This window comes from Vombatus ursinus, unplaced genomic scaffold (genome assembly GCF_900497805.2).
Source record: "Vombatus ursinus unplaced genomic scaffold, bare-nosed wombat genome assembly UNPS02014791.1, whole genome shotgun sequence".
Taxonomy (NCBI): Eukaryota; Metazoa; Chordata; class Mammalia; order Diprotodontia; family Vombatidae; genus Vombatus; species Vombatus ursinus.
In genome coordinates this window covers 50266852-50283290 of record NW_020954569.1, presented here as the reverse complement: position 1 = coordinate 50283290, position 16439 = coordinate 50266852, and the positions used below count along the sequence as shown (strand labels likewise).

General features: G+C 38.5%; 1 protein-coding gene across 1 annotated transcript in view; it reads right to left on the bottom strand.

Moving 5' to 3' along the window:
- Positions 1-16439, bottom strand: part of FHOD3 (formin homology 2 domain containing 3) — a 687613-nt gene that overhangs the window by 211271 nt on the left and 459903 nt on the right. The window contains exon 8 of the mRNA XM_027869130.1: positions 1117-1211. Coding sequence (XP_027724931.1) covers positions 1117-1211 — 95 coding nt within the window. The remainder of the gene's footprint in view (positions 1-1116; positions 1212-16439) is intronic.

Sequence of the window (16439 nt, the reverse complement as noted above, 5' to 3'; positions counted from 1 at the left end):
GAGGATCCAATCAACATGCTTGAGACTTTCCTCCAATCCTTTTAATTGGGGGCGGGAATCAGTGCAACACTCAGGTTGTCCAATTGTTATCTCTCATATAAATGGACTACGTACATTTCTAGCCTCATATTTCACTAATTTTTTAAGCCACTATTTCAAGGTGTTTGTATATGTGTATATATGTGTGTAATACACAAATTAGTTGATGATAATGAATACAAGTTAATTAATATACAATATTATTGTGGATAGTATGTATTTTCTTTCTACTTATAGTCTTTTGCATGGGAACACTGAGAAAATAAGTGATGTGCTAATGCCATGAGAGTTCAGAATGGTGTTTACATCTTAAAATATAATAAAATTTTATTTTAAAATATAAAAACACTTCTTACCTCACAGGCCATTCAAAAGAGTGTTGACATTTGGCCCATAGGGCATTGGTTCCTGACCTCTGCATTGTACCATGCTTCCTCTTACAGGCAATTTATCACACCATATCATATCATCGTATATCATATTATATCACATGGCATATCACATATTATAATGTATTATGTCATATTATATCATGTTATATTATATATTACGCTATATGTGTTCTCTCAGGCTATTAGGAGGCAAGCAGAATTAATCCATGTTTTTCCTAGAATTTCCCTACTCATCCCTATTCCTATCTCTGCCTGCTTAGATCTTAGCCATCCCTCAAGGCCCAGATCAAATAAAGCATCCTGCACTTTGCAGCCATTCCCTCCCCCACCACCTAGAAGTGATTTCTTCTTCTCATGAACTCATAGCATCTCATATCCATTTCATGTACTCATTCTATTCTAATATGTAGTTCATTTTTCTAGATTTATGTTTTTTTCTTCTTCTACCAAACTGTTAAGTCCTACAAGAGCTGGGATAACATCATTTAAACATTGCATATGCTTTAGTGCCTAGCACAAGAAGGGGATGGAACCTAGTAAGTTTAGGTTCTTCATAATTTTTGTTGAATGAAGGAAGGAAGAAATGAAGTATGATTTATTGACCCTGTGTTCTTACCACAGTGGGAAGAGTTATCTGGTTTGGCTCCTATTCAGATGGTGAATTTCATTCTAATTGTGTACCAACCTTATTCACTAAAGTCATGGCATAAACCAGCAGTTCAGTGTCAACCCCATCTTTCTCTTCCAAGATCTCCATTATATTAGACCATGGCTTGACTCCTATAAGAGAAAAGCAGAGAGCATTGGAAATAATTGTTTATGTTCTGATTTACTGTGTTCACATATATTGCACAATTTAAATCACACGTCCCCTAAAGCAATAGCACCCAAAATAGTGTCTTCAAATGGAAATTTTCAGACATGCACATTTTAGTTAAAATATGTTATGTTGAAAGTAGGAGACGCCCCAGGTTAAGGGTAGCTCAAAAATTCCAAAGGCCTCTGATTAGAAATTATACATTTTTTTGTACACCATAATTCATAGAATCACAGAATTTCAGTGCTGGAATGGAGCTCAGAAGTCATTAAATCCAACTGCTTTACTTCATAGAGGAGGCTTAGAGAAATGAAGACATCTGCCCTGAGAGAAGTCATTATTTTACTTTTATATTAATAACCAATTATTAATTAGGATCCAGGCTTTTTATTTCTCATTCAGGGCCCAGCCCCTATAGAAGGTCCATTAGTCTCTGAAGGACATGGCTGATTGATGAGATGCCTTTAACCCTTGGGGAACTTGCTCCTCAATCTTGGGCCAGACCCTACCCAACCAGAGTAGGAGAGAGTATAAAGAGAATCCAGTCCAGGTGAGTTCTGGCCCCATGGAGAACAGCCCTGTCCTTGCACCTCTCTATTAGAATTTAGGGTGACCCAGATTATGAAGGAGAAGACCAACCAGAGTGGTCTGGATGGAGATGAATTCTCCTGTCCAAACTGCTGGAAGTGGTTGAGTCTCATGATCAAGCCATGTTTTCAGCAGGAGGAGCTGAAGACTTTTAGTCCACCTCCTTATTGAATATCCACCAATCTGGGTTGATTTTCACTTGCTAGGGCACCTCCTTTTAGAAAGATATTTAAAACATTCAGTGTCTCCTTTGGGGGTCTTTGGTTTTTTGAGAGAAACTATGGATCATCAATTTATTGATTATTAGCTAGCCTAATTAATAAATTGATTATTAATTATCCAGAAACTCTGTCTCTCGGATTTTTCATTTGTCACAGTCCAGAGAGAACAGGAGACACATGTTGTAGAGCCAGGGCATACACCCAGGGCTCCTAATCCATTGCTCCTAATCCATTCCCCTCTAGTTGTCCATGTGAATCTTTATCATTACAGTCTACCTAGAACTGAGGAAGGAGGGGAGTTTCTGAACTTAGTGCCTTTCATTCTGCTTCTCACTCTTGGACTGGAACAAGTTCATTATTCACTGGTACATATTCTCACCTTTGGAAAACAGACAGTAATGCTGGCTGACTTCTTACAACCATCGTGTACCATGATTCATAGAATCATAAGAGTTTACAACCAAGGGGATGTTGAGATATCTAGTCCAATTTAACTTTTTACCAATATCATAAAACTGGTTAATAATGACAGGCATGAGTGGGTGTGAGTGCATGGAGATTGAGGCGGGGGGGGCAGGCAGAGGGGAGTCAGGGTGTGAGGACTAAAAGCCACATTTGTTGATTTAGGCTCCAGAATTCTTTTCCCTATACAGCGCTGCATCTTATCTTTCTGAAAATGCACATATAAATATTAAGTGTCTGTTTTACAGGTGTGCCCTGCTTTAAGAAAAGGCCACATACAAGGTTAATTATAGAATATTGTATTTTACATTAAAAATATAAGCTAATGAATGGGGAAAATATTTTCCAAATCCAAATTTACAGAACAGAAAAATTAGGAGCTGATTATTCATACTAACCAATAATCCTTCCTTTAACAAAAGGATTTAATACTTCAGGCTACATAGATCATCTATTTCTAACTATGCCTCCCCCCGCCCCATTACACCATTGTGAGTGCCCTCGTTCAATTTAAAATACAATTTACCAAAAATTAATTCACTTGCCACTTTTAAGGACCATATCTAACTAATTCATATTATATTAGTAAACTACATGTTTATAAATAACATCCAAACCCTCAAGTTTGGTATTTTAAAAGAAGGAAAACATGTACTGCTAGAAGCTTCTGATTCACCACAAGAACTAGCCATTTACAGAAAGATCAGTTACTTATCACCTTCCTACCTACCTATTTCCTGCCTGTCTGCCTTCTTGCCTGCCTCCATCCTATCTCCTTTTTTACAACTGATTCAACAAATATTTGTAGAACATCTGTTGTGACTACATTACCATGTCAGGCACTGTGCTATACAAAGGTGACTATGATGAGCCTCTACTCTCAACTGTAAGAAAAAATCATGGTAGAATACATATATCAATGGAGCACATAATAATAACTCACATTTATAAAGCACTTCAAAGTTTTTATTATAGAGCCCTGAAGCCCCTCAGGAGAGATGTCCTTCCAAGTTCACACCAACCTATTAATAAGCACTCTTGGAGTCTGAATGTCCAACCATTTGCAAATCCACCTAACTGAACTATTATTTAGCACACAGCTTTCCATCTGTACACCAAAGTATCATGAGAGATTTAGTCAAATGTCTGGCTGAACCTGAGGCATACAATGTTTATGGAATTCCCCAGTGCTCACAAGTACTACCTAATCATATCTTAGATTATGGGGAAAACAGAATTGGGTGATTTATTGTCACTGTGTGTAGGAATTACCAAAGAACCATAGCTTGAAATTCAACCAAATAGGGAGGGAGTTGCTTCCAGAATAGGATACCACTCCTGTCAACAAATTCCCACATGAAGAATAATTGAGGAAATAGGAGCTCTTTTTCCTGGAGTAGATTTGTTTAAAGAGAGACTTGATAGTTACATTCAAATATTTGAAGGGCTGCTGTGTAGAAGAGAGAATCAATGGTGCCCTGGATTGTTCCTCAAGGAACAACTACAATCAACAAGTGGAAGATATATGGAGACAATTTCAGTTTAATGAAAGAAAGAACTTCATAATTGCTGGAGAAGTCCAACAATTGGATAAAAACAAGGATGTGCTGAAGCCAGCTCAAATTAACTTGTCAGAACCATTGTTGAATGTTCCACGTGAGCCCTAACACCTCGGAAAGTGGCAAATGCTACAAACCAAGGCTTGATTTATTGTTTTGTTGATCATTATAGAGTTAAGAAAGAGATGAAGAAAATGTGAATAATACAGATTTAACATAAAAGTGTGTTACGCATACATTTTTTCAAAGAGCCAGTTGGTAAACATATACCAGCATACTGTTGTATAAAACTTTTTTTAAAATTTTTAATTAATTTATTTTGAATTATCAACAATTACTTCCATAAACTTTTGAGTTTTAAATTTTTCTTCCCCTGCCTTTCCACCTCCCTCCCCAAGACAGTGTGCAATCAGATATAGGCTATACATAAATATTCCTATTAAACATATTTTCACATTAGTGATGTTGTAGGTAAGAATTAGAACCAATAGAAGGAACCACCAGAAAGAGGAAACAAAACACAACAGAAGAAAAAAACAGCAAATGGTATGCTTCAATCTGCATTCAAACTCCATAGTTCGCATAAAACTTTTTTAAAGTAATTGGATTCAAATCACTGTTAGGGTTCAAGCATACTCTGCATGGAAATACTTTGGATGTATTGGGGGTGGGAGGATTTCTATCCTTGGAGGGAAGTTAAATTAGATGACAGATAAGGTCTTTTTACTACTGTTATTGAATAACAAAATCCACAAATAATATCCAACTCTGAAAGAAAGACTTCTCCCCAACTTCTCTTCTAGATAGAAAAATATTTTCCCTATCCTTTATAGTTTCAGCAAAAAAATCTGATATTCTGTAATGGACTTTTCCAGTTCGCAGAATCATATATTGAGAGCTGAAAGGGCTCTCAGAGGCCTTCTAGTCCAAACTCCTAATTGCATTCATATGCTCCTTTCAATCATGATCGACAAGCAATGATGGCAAGCATAATCTGCAACCTACTCTGTCCTGGGCACTTTGAGAGATACAAAGAAGCATTAGACATGGCCCCTTCCTTCAAAGGGCTCATAGTCTAGATGGGGCAGGCAGGAAAGAGGCAAGTTACATGAAAAGACAGCTATCAGTCACCAGGTACTAAGACCTAATTGGGTGAAACAAATATCATGGAATTAAGTGGTGGAATGGCTCCTTGTGAGATGGGTATAATCAGGAAAGATGCTTGGGATTGGGGGAATTTGAGCTAGGTTTTGAAGAAAGTGTAAAATTTATATAAGTAAACAGAAGGTAGGGAGAACATTATGGGATGAAGGATGGGGGGAATAGGATGGGGATTAATTAGGTATGCCATGCTTTATAAATAATGAGTATACTGGTTTGACTGCAGGAAGAATTTGTGGAAAACAGTAGGAAATAAAAATAAAGAGGGAGAATGACAATAGGCAATATAGGGCACTGAACACCAGGTTTATCATTTAAGACTTTATTTCATAGGTGGTATGGAGTCACTGAAGATTTCTAGAAGGGGCTATGACCATGGAAAACTGTGATTTAGGAAGATGAATCTGTCATGGGTATGAAAGAAGTGTTAGGACATGGGGACACTAAGTGTAGAAAGCTCAGCTGGGAGGCCATTGAAACAGTTCAAGAATTTGTTGATGAGGGCATAGAACAGGGTTAGTGAATAAGTCAACAAACATTTGTTAAGTGCCAATTGTGTGCCAGGAACTGTGCTAAGCACTAGGGATACCAAGAAAGGTTTAAAAAAAGCCAATAGAGCCAGGCAGTGGAGAGAAGAAGGAAGGAAATGAATGAAAGGGCTATTGAGAAGTCAGAATAGGCAGAAATTGGTGAATAATGATTTGTGGAAGAGAGATAAGAACGAATCAAGGTTTTGAACCTGGGATGATGTTACCTACTATCAATGGAAATAGGAAAATGTGCAGCGAGGGAACTTGGGAGAAAGATGATAGTTTGGTTTTAGACATAACAATGGAATAGCCAAGTGGAAATATTAAGCAGGCAGAGAGAGAATGAGAGCAGGAACAAAGTCAGGGTTGGTTATATAGACTTACATATGATCTGTTTTAGTGGTGATATTTGAGGAAGAATTGACATTTTCAATGCACTTTTCACATATTCCAAAAACATGTGGAACAGATTTATTCAGTTCAAAGAAGATACATAATCAGTTAAAAAAAATCCTTACTACAATATTGTCTTCCTGTGGTTTCTAAATGAAGGTTAAGAAAAGAAAGGGAGGAGTGAAACAGATCAGAATGGAGATTTCAAAAACTTCAGAACATTACATTATTTGGAAGGACATATACATACATTTGCAGATGCTCCACATACACATGCATGTGCCGAGGTTTCATACATACATACAGGTGTTCCACATATACATATATGTACAGACATTCCGCATATACAGATCTTCCATATACACATATATAAATACATACATGCACAGCTCCTCCTTTGTCTGACAAGAGAGCCAAATGATTCAATTACCAAACACTATTGATTCTTCAGCAAGGCAAGACTACCAGAAGACTTAATGTCAAGAGATTAGAGCACTTCTTAGATTGGGAACAGTTCACTGCCAACTTGGAGGGAGAGCTGAGTAAACACACAGCTGGCAAGAGTGGAGCAAAGAAGGAGTGGGCAGCTTTCAGAGATCTGGTGTGTGCAGCATTGCATTTACTCTGGGTCAGAACACTCACAGACATCAAGTCTGGTTTGACAAAAAAGATGGGGAAATGCAAAAGCTGCTAAGTGCAAAAATAAGAACTCCACAGGGTTTACCAATAGGATAGTTCATCCATCTCTAAGAAGGCAGCATTTAAGTCCATCAAAAGTAAAGTACAAGTACAAGTACAGTAAAAGTACAAGTAAAGTACAAACAAAGCTTAAAGAGATGCAAGATTCTTGGCTCAGTAAGAAGGCAGATGAAATTCAGTTTTATGCTGATAGTAACAACCCAAAGCACTTTTATGATGCCCTGAAGGCTATTTATGAGCCAAAGATCTATGGCACATCTCAACTACTCAGTGCTGGTGGAGCCACATTGATTAGTGATATGAACACGATCCTGGAAAGATGGGCTGAACACTTCCTTAGTGTTTTCAACAGACCTTCATCAACCAATGTTGAAGTCACTGACTATTTACCTCAAGCTGAAGTCAATCTCTTTCTAGTCAAACTTCCAATGAAGAAGAGGTTTTGAAAGCCATTAGACTCCTCTTATGGAACAAAGTGCCTGGTGCTGATTCTATTCTAGCTGAGATTTACAAAGCTTATACAAAAAGCTCATACAGAAGCTCACTGAAATCTTCCAGGTTATATGGCAAGAGGATTTTATCCTCCAAAAATTCAAGGATGCCTCCATTGTCCATCTCTATAAAGGGAAAGGAAATAGATTGTCCTGTGACAATCACAGGGGATCCGTCTCTTAAGTCATTGCTGGCAAGATTCTTGCCAGAGTCCTCCTTAATAGGCTGATTCTTCACCTGGAAGATGGTCATCTACCTGAGAGCCAATGTGGCTCCAGAAAGGGCTGAGGAAAGGTTGATATTGTGTTTGCTGCCTGACAATTCCAGGAGAAATTCCAAGAGCAGAACAGAAGTATGTACCCCATGTTGGTAGATCTGACCAAGGCATTTTATACTGCCAGTCATGAGGGCTTGCAGAAGAGCATGGAAAAATTTGGTTGATCAGTATTATACCCAGTTTCACGACAGCATGCTAACATAGCTTCTGGATACTTCCTTTCCTAGTCACCAGTGGAGTGAAGCAGGGCTGTGTGCTTGCTCCCATACTTTTTAGCATGATGCTTTCAGCAATGTTGTCTGACACCTTCAATGAGGATGAAAATGGCATCAAGGTCAGCTACCACACTAACAGTAAATTATTTACCTTGAAAAGGCTACAAGCCAAGACTAAAGTGGAAGGAGAGCTTGACCTCAAAATCAGGATATCATTTTGGTCCTCTTTGAAAATGAAGGACAACAACCAATATGTGCAGATGTTTCATTCATACATACATACACACAGATAGACAGACATACAGACATACATATATACATACACAGCTCTTTCCTTGTCTTACAGTAAAGTCAAATGTCATCCTCAACCCCTTACTCTTTTTTTAACTTACAAAAAAACACATTTTATTCATCTTTTAATTCTTCCAAAGTTGAAAATATCAAGTCCTACTGCTTAGGAGAAAAAAACAAAACAAAAAGCCTCTCTCTCTCCTAAAGTCACAGGACACAGAATGATCTGTTCTGGAACGAGTGAGCGCAGAAGACTAGGAGCGGAGATGGCGGGCAAAAGCCCCTTCCAAATACTGAAACAAACAAAAAACCTGTCAACAGAAACTGATAAATATAGGACAATGCAAGACAAGTAAAGATGAAGAACAGTGACCAGTGGCTGTGTTGTCTCTCTTTCTCCCCTTCCTTTCTTTCCCTGATAGGATCTTCTAGGATACCGAACAGTAACTTTTCTCACCTAGAATCATTGTTGCTTCAAAACAACCTCTCTAGATTTCATTAGGAATTGAATGTGAGTCACAACTATTCCTTCTTGGATGAGAATTTCACACAGAAAAGCAGGATTATTTTCTCGTGCCCACTCTGTCATTTATGAATTTGTGGAAAAAAGTGTGACAGTGAGGCAGGTAAACACTGCTTGTCTCATCTTTGGAGACAGCAGGAGAACCTTGCACGAGTCAAGAAGGTAGGGAGAATGACAATTACTGAAGTTGCTGCATGGAGCTTATGGATTACAACAGCCTTTTGCAACTGCTGATCACCCTCAAAAGAACCTTTTCTTGAGTACTGCAAGAACTGGGGAAAGGATTATGGCAATAGGGTAGGACGGGAGGAGAGTCTGAGCCTGCTGGTCAGGATCCAGGGTACAGGGATTGCCCTATATACCACACTATAAAAAGGATATTACCTTTTTATAGCTGCCACAGAATCCATGTGGCTCAGAACCCAAGACCCTTGGAAATGAGTTACATATGGGTATCATTATCAGAAGCCAACAACGTCTTCCTGGCAGAGGATATCAGATAAAAAGAGAGGAAGGAAACTATATTAATAGCTGATGCCTCTGTCCTTCTTCAAGAATACCTCTTCCCTTGGCATCTGTGTGGGGCCATTGATTAGTGTACATCATGGTCTCAGGACATGTAGGCTGGTGGGCCCTGGAATTCACTGAGTAGATTGGTCCGTACAAAATGGCCCCAAAACCCATGAACACAAATGGCAAAAAGTCAAAGAAAATCAATCTCTTACTCTTACTCATCTTACATATAGAATCAGTTGCCAAATCCTACTGATTCTTCAGGGCAGGTAGGTGGCGCAGTGGATGGAATTCAAGCCCCAGAGTCAGAAGGACTTGAGTTCAAATCCAGCCTTAGACACTTACTAGCTGTGTGACCCTGGGCAAGTCTTTTAACCAGTTTGCCTCAGTCTCCCCATTTATAAAATGACCTAGAGAAGGAAATGGCAAACTGTTCCAGTATCTTTGCCAAGAAAACCCCCAAATGGGGTCATGAAGAACTCCAAATGGGGTCATGAAGAGTCGGACATGACTGAAATGACTGAATTACATCTCTCACATCCGTCTCCTTTACTCCACACACCACAACCACCCTGGTTTAATCCCTTATCCTCCCATGCCTGAACTACTATAATCACCTTCTAATTTGTCTCTCTTCTCTCCAGTCCACTCTCCTCAAAGTTGCCAAAGTGATATGCCTAGTGCTGACCATACTCTTCCCCAGCACAATAAACTACAATGGCTTTCTTTGTGTCTCTAAGATCAAACAGAATCCTTTCTGTTCGGCATTTAAAGCCCTTTGCAACCTGGCTCTAACCTACCTTTCCAGGCTTACTATACATTACAAAATGATGCTCTTGCTGTTCTTCCATGCGAAGCTCTATCCTCTGTCTCCACAATTTTGCACAAACTATCCCCATGCCTGGACTGTACTCTCCTTTCACCTCCGCTTCTTAGAAACTCTTGTTTCCTTTGAAGTTCAGCTCAGGTATTACTTTCTATGTGACACCTTTCCTATCCCCACCTCCTTCCCATCTGCCAGTGCCTTCTCTCTTAAATTAAATGATCTTGTATTTAATGTGCTTATAGTTGGCATGTATAGATACACATATATGCATACACGTGTGTATACACATGTGCAGCACTCACATATCACATATGTACATATGCCTGTGTGCATGTGTGTGCATGTGTATATGCCTATACATACCTATATACACACACATACATACATACACACACGCATATATATATATATACACACACATGCATGCATTTTGTGTTTCAGTCATTCAATCTTGTCTGATCTACATGAACCCATGGACAAAAGATACTGGAGTGGTTTGCCATTTCCTTCTCCAGTGTTCCCCCATTTTACAAATGAGGAACTGAAGCAAATAGGGGTTAAGTGACTTGCCCAGGGTCACAAAGCTTGTAAGTGTCTGAGGCCGAATTTGAATTCAGGTCTTCCTGATTCTAAGCCTGGTGCTCTATCCACTGTGCCACCTAGTTGCTACGTACATACATACACTTAGGTTGTTTCCACCTATGTAATATAAGCTCCTTGAGGGCAGAGACAACTTCATTTTAGCTTTTCTATCATCCCTAGAACCTAGCAAATAGTAGGAACTTAATAAATACTTATTGATTGATTATGTTAAGTGCTGCTATTTGCAATAACAGGATTTTAACTTAGGTCTCCCTGACCCCAGGCTAGCATGCAGAAGGCTAAGAAGCAAACATACATATGTACAAACATGCATGAATACATAACACTTTTTCTCCTTTAATCTGAACATATTCAAGAATGAATTAAATAGACCAATTTAATTCAATTTTTCCTTAAGCTATAGAATCATAGCTGATATATCCATCACATAATTATGATTTGTAGCCTTCCTTTATCTCAAACAATCTTTAAAATTAACTTACAGAAACTGTCAGCGTTGAAACAAGGCATTAATTATCAGTGTATTTCTTTCACTAATTTGTACAGTGCTTTGCATATAGCAGGTATTCAATAAATAATTACTGAATGAATGGATGAGTGAGTGAGTGAATCTTTAGACTAATGGCCTGGACAATCCTTTTCTACTGAAAATTCAGTGTCCTGGAATAAGGAAAGGAAGAAAAATGAAAATCAGGTAAATTTTGTCTTATCTCTCTCTCTCTCTCTCTCTGTCTCTCTCTCTCTCACACACACACACACACACGCACAGCCCCTTTATCTAATCATGGTACAGTAGAAAGAGCAACAGCTCTGAAATCAGAAGATGTGGCTTCAAATCCCACCACTAGTGCTTACTGCTAGTGTGACGTTGGAGAAATCATTTAATCTCTATGGACTCCAGTTTCCTTCATTATAAAGTGAGGGGATTGAACTAGATGACCTCTTATGTCCCTTTGAGATTTAGTACATAATGCTAAAGACTCAGGACTAATGTGAAGCCCCCAAAGCTTCAGTCTTTCCAAGAATTGCCTCTTATCGAGGTTGATATCACTGACAACTTCCTATACCTCCACAGTACTTCAGAAGCAATCTGATCCAACCTGCCCATTATGCACAAACAATATAAAGTTTATATATAAGCTACATATATAATATACAGGGAAAAGTTACGTGGTGTCACCAAACCACAGGAAAGTCAGTGGTAGGGCTTACACTAGAGCCTAAATCTTTTGATTTTCTGTTTGGTATTCATTCACCTTTCTGTATTTCCCCTTCAAAAAATTCCTCAGGTTTCTTTTCCCCAAACTCAGAACCAAAACTTTCTTCTTCTCATCATCACTGATCCTAAAGGAAAATAAGATATTTGGCAAAACGTCTTTTACATGTGTTTGTCTACGTTAGCATAGAAGCTAGTCGGGGGCACATTCCATGCCTTTCAGCATGATTGATACATACACCGTAGGCCTTTAATACATATATATTTCTACTATAAATAATAATGACATTATAGTCTGATTTCTTGCATTCACTGGCTTCCATGCTGCTTTGTACTTTGCCGTGCATGTGGAGATATTCTAGAGCTGGAACCACAGATGGGATCACTTGGACGGAGAGCTGAATTACGATTTTTTTTCCTGTTAATCATGTGTGGTACACATGTTTAAGAATTATGTCATATCTCATCGCCTTACATTTGAATGAAAAATGGCATTTCTTCAAAAGCAGTGCTGAACCTAATTAGTGAGCTCCACGATTTATGATTAAAATTCCAGAAGAAGACATTGCGTCTGGTCTGTCTTACATCTGATAACCAAGATCTTATAGGTTAATGAAAAGGGCTTGTCTACTCTGAAAAGAAGGGGAATTGCAAAGGAGACTTGGATTCACTGAAAAAACCCATGGAAGGAAGAAATAGACTCCTTCTGGTGACCTAGAATAGGATTGAGCAGGACCTTGGATGGAATTTCAGGGACCATCAAGTCCAGCCCCCTTAATTTACAAGTAAGTAAACTTGGACACAGTGAGGTTAAGTGATTTTTTTTTCCCCTCACTATCTTATGGCCAGTAAATGTCTGAGGCAGGATTCCAACCCAGGGTTCCTTGACTCCAAGTTTGGTGCTCTAACCACCATCAATCAATCAATATTCATTAAGCACCTACTATGTGCCAGGCACTACCTAGCTGCATGTGCTCCCCTGGGGATGCATTGTTGTTCTTTATCTCCTGTCATACCAACATGGAACAAACAAACAAAATGTATGTTTTGGTTCTCTGATTTCATTGGTATGGTATTTCACTCAATGGTGCAGTTGAAACCTCTTCATATCTTCTCATTCAGTGGGATTTTTCTTTTCATAAGTATTGAAAATCCAGTCCAGTTCAGTCTATCCAGCTTTTATAGGAGCCTACTTACTATCTGAAAGATACACTATTATGTGCTAGGGGTACAAGGTCAAAACAAAACAGCCCCTGCTCTCAGGGAGCTTACATGTTACTGAAATGTAAGTTTTACAAAGAACCAGAAGCCTTTCTAGAAAGATATCAATGTAACATTCAACTCTCCATCTTCTTTCTCTTATTATCTGTATGTGACCGACCAGCTGGTTACCTCATTTTCCTTGTATATTTGGCAATAATAATAATATCTTCTAGACACTGTCCTATCCTGTCCCTCCAAAAAGAACCAACACAAAATTCCTCCCCCACTCCATCATAGTAGCATGGAGGCAACCCTGGGTTTTTTAAAAGTGATGCCAATGGAACGAAAGCTCTGACAAAATCTACCATGATAGAATGGCCTCTAGTACAAATCTGGCTTCAGAATGTGTCTAAACTAACTAAGTACAGTGAGGGGCATTAATAGGCAGCAGACCACCAACTTCTGAGGGGGCACAGTGATCCATAGACAGACAAAAATGATTAAGGGCACAAAACAAACAAAAAAGGAAAAATCCCACCAATGAAATGTGTTAGTCATCAGGATGCACTAAGGACTAAGTCAAATCATTTTTTCACTTCTTCTTCTTAGTTAAAAAAAAAGTCAAGTTAATTAAATTGAGTGGGTTTTATTTCTTTCTTATTCTTCATTCATTTGCTCAGCAGATATTTCACGAGTCTCTATGTACTCTGACCACTTTGCTTTTGCCCTTTCTCACACGTATTGCTCTCCCCACCCCAATTAGTTTTCCCCCTAGTTGAAACCGTAAAATTAAGTTTTCCTTTGAAGCTGATTAAATTTTTCTTTTCTCTCGTTTTTTGAGGGGCAGGTGTGGAGAGAGCAACCTTGGAGGATTTCATTTCCTCTGGGACTGTTCTTTTCTTCTTTTTAGAGACTCCTTATTTATTTAATGGTTCTGTTTATTTACAAAGCCTAACATTTCCAAAAAGATGTGGAGCTACTGATTCCTTAGTGACCTGACATTTAAACAATCTAAAATGAGTCCTCCAACAGAGCTTTCTGTTTCCTCTGACCAATCTATTCATTTGCCCCTCTGGGAGGCTGGCATAAAACAAGTCTAAGGACCAAAATTCTTGATTTACTTTAGAAACTTTGCAGAGGAAAACACAATCACCTCTCCTCCCTTCCAAGTTTCTGCCACTCTTTCCTTGGACTTTTAGTCTCTCTTCTTTTCCACTTCAATTTTGCTTGAGGTAGGTTCCAAAATAATTTGAATACCTTTCCTACCTCAGGTGCTTTTGAAAACTAACAGACAATAACATATTAATGAGTGCATCAGCCCCGTGGGTTGCAGAGTTCCCATGGTTCCCCACTTCCCTTGCACTAACATACCACTACTAAAACCCACCACTTTCAGACATTATATATTGTTACGCCTTTGTCCCCTGAAATAGAGGCCTAGAAAGGATCTAAATTGGCTTAAATTGGGATGCACTGCACATGGTAGCATTTAAAAACAGGGTTTGGTCCTCTGGAGGTTGGTCATTAGTGGTTTCAAATATTCACAGTTTAGTGCACCAGGCCATGGTGACTTTTTTGTCTCAATGAACCTTTATAGACTACACTTTAGAAAGGTGAGGAAGAGGTAGAGGGTGGGTGGCCTGTGGCTGGAATGCTGGGAATTTTTTTTAAACTCTGATTGACTAGTTAGAAAGGGAATGGGGAGTTGGGTTTTATGGCTTATAGAAGCAAGAAACATAAGAAGCATATTGAAATACATACATTATCTCATTTGATCCTCACAACAAGCCTATGAGGTGATTACTACAATCATTATAGGTTTAGAGACTTTTGCTGGTTTACATAGTGAGAACACAAAACCCTTAAGAATGTCAAGAATCTATCCCATTAGAATATAAGCGACCCCCAACATTAAGATGGTTCTCTCTCAAAAGTTCATTTGGAAGTCAGGTGTTTGGAACACAGAATGAATTTTAACCCTAGGAACCATACTATACTTGCCTTGCCCACAAAACGCTATTTAACCAATTTGCCTTAAATATAGTGTTATATTAATAGTGTTATGAGACTAACTGACATGTATAAACAGTATTTTTCATGGGAAATTACATTCAGAGTTCTAGACTGGACTGTCCAGAAGAGATTTCTCCTTACTTCTGAATAGACAACAGGCACTTTAATATTTTGCACAACTCCTCCAAACCCCCTCTCCCCCACCAACCCTACACACATTATAAAGTAAAGGATAGTAGGGAGTTCACCAGGTTCAAACTCTTATTAGTGTCAAGAAAACAAAATGAGTAAAAGTTTGGAGGTGAAAAATACAAAACATGCTTGGTGAATGGTATATCATCTAGGTTGAGTGGAATTCAAAATTCTTAAGGGCTCAACAGGAAATAAAGCTGGAAAAATCATAGATGGGGTCACTTAGTCTAACTCTCTCATTTTACAGATGAAAAAAAAATGGAAGTCAACAGTGTTAATTATTGTTGCCAAATTATGGAGGCCCCTGAATGCCAAGCTAAGAAGTTTGAATTTTGTCCAATAGGTAATAAGGGACCACTAAAGATTTTTGAACAGAGAGCAAAGATGACTTAAAGTGGAGTTTGGAATATTACTCTGGAGGTTACTCCTTAGAATGAATTACAAGGTTGAAAGAATGAAGGCAGGGAGAGTAATTCAGAAGCTATTACAATAATCTGAATGTGATCTGATTAGAGTGTGAATTAGGGTAGTGGCAGTAGAAATAGAAAGGAAGGGATAGATTCATGAGATGTGAAATAACATAGAATTTGGCACCTACATGTGGGAAGAAAAGGAGAGATGCTAAGCTTCGGTGACTGGAAGAACTGTAGTCCTACCACTTTGTACACAGTAGGCATCTATCTGATAAATTTATGTTAAAGTGAAATGAAACAAGGAAGTCAGAAGTAAAAGCTGGTTTTGAGGGCAAGATTAAGAGTTTGGGTTTTAGAGATAATGAAGCTGAAACACTGAGAGAGCATCTATTTAGTAGGCAGATGAAAATGTGGGACTAGAGGTAGGGAAAGTGGTTTAGGTTGGAGATAGAGATTTGAGAATCATTGGCATAATGGGTACAGTTGAAGCTGTAGGAGTGGATGAAAACGCCAAAGAGAAATATGCAAAGAAGGAAGATAAGACAACCAAGGACAGAATCTTGGGGAATGGTTGAATTTAGTTACAGTTGCATAAGAGTGAAGAAAGAGGAACCACTGAAGAAAACAAAAGAATTACTGGTCAGAGAAATAAGAGGAGAAGTAGGAAAGGACAAAGTAATAGACAAAAGAGGAAAGACTTTCAAGAATGAGTGGGTGAACAATAGTACCAAATGCATCACAGTAGCCAAGAATAATATGAACTGAGAAAAGACCACTGGTTTTGGTCGCTGATGACTTCTC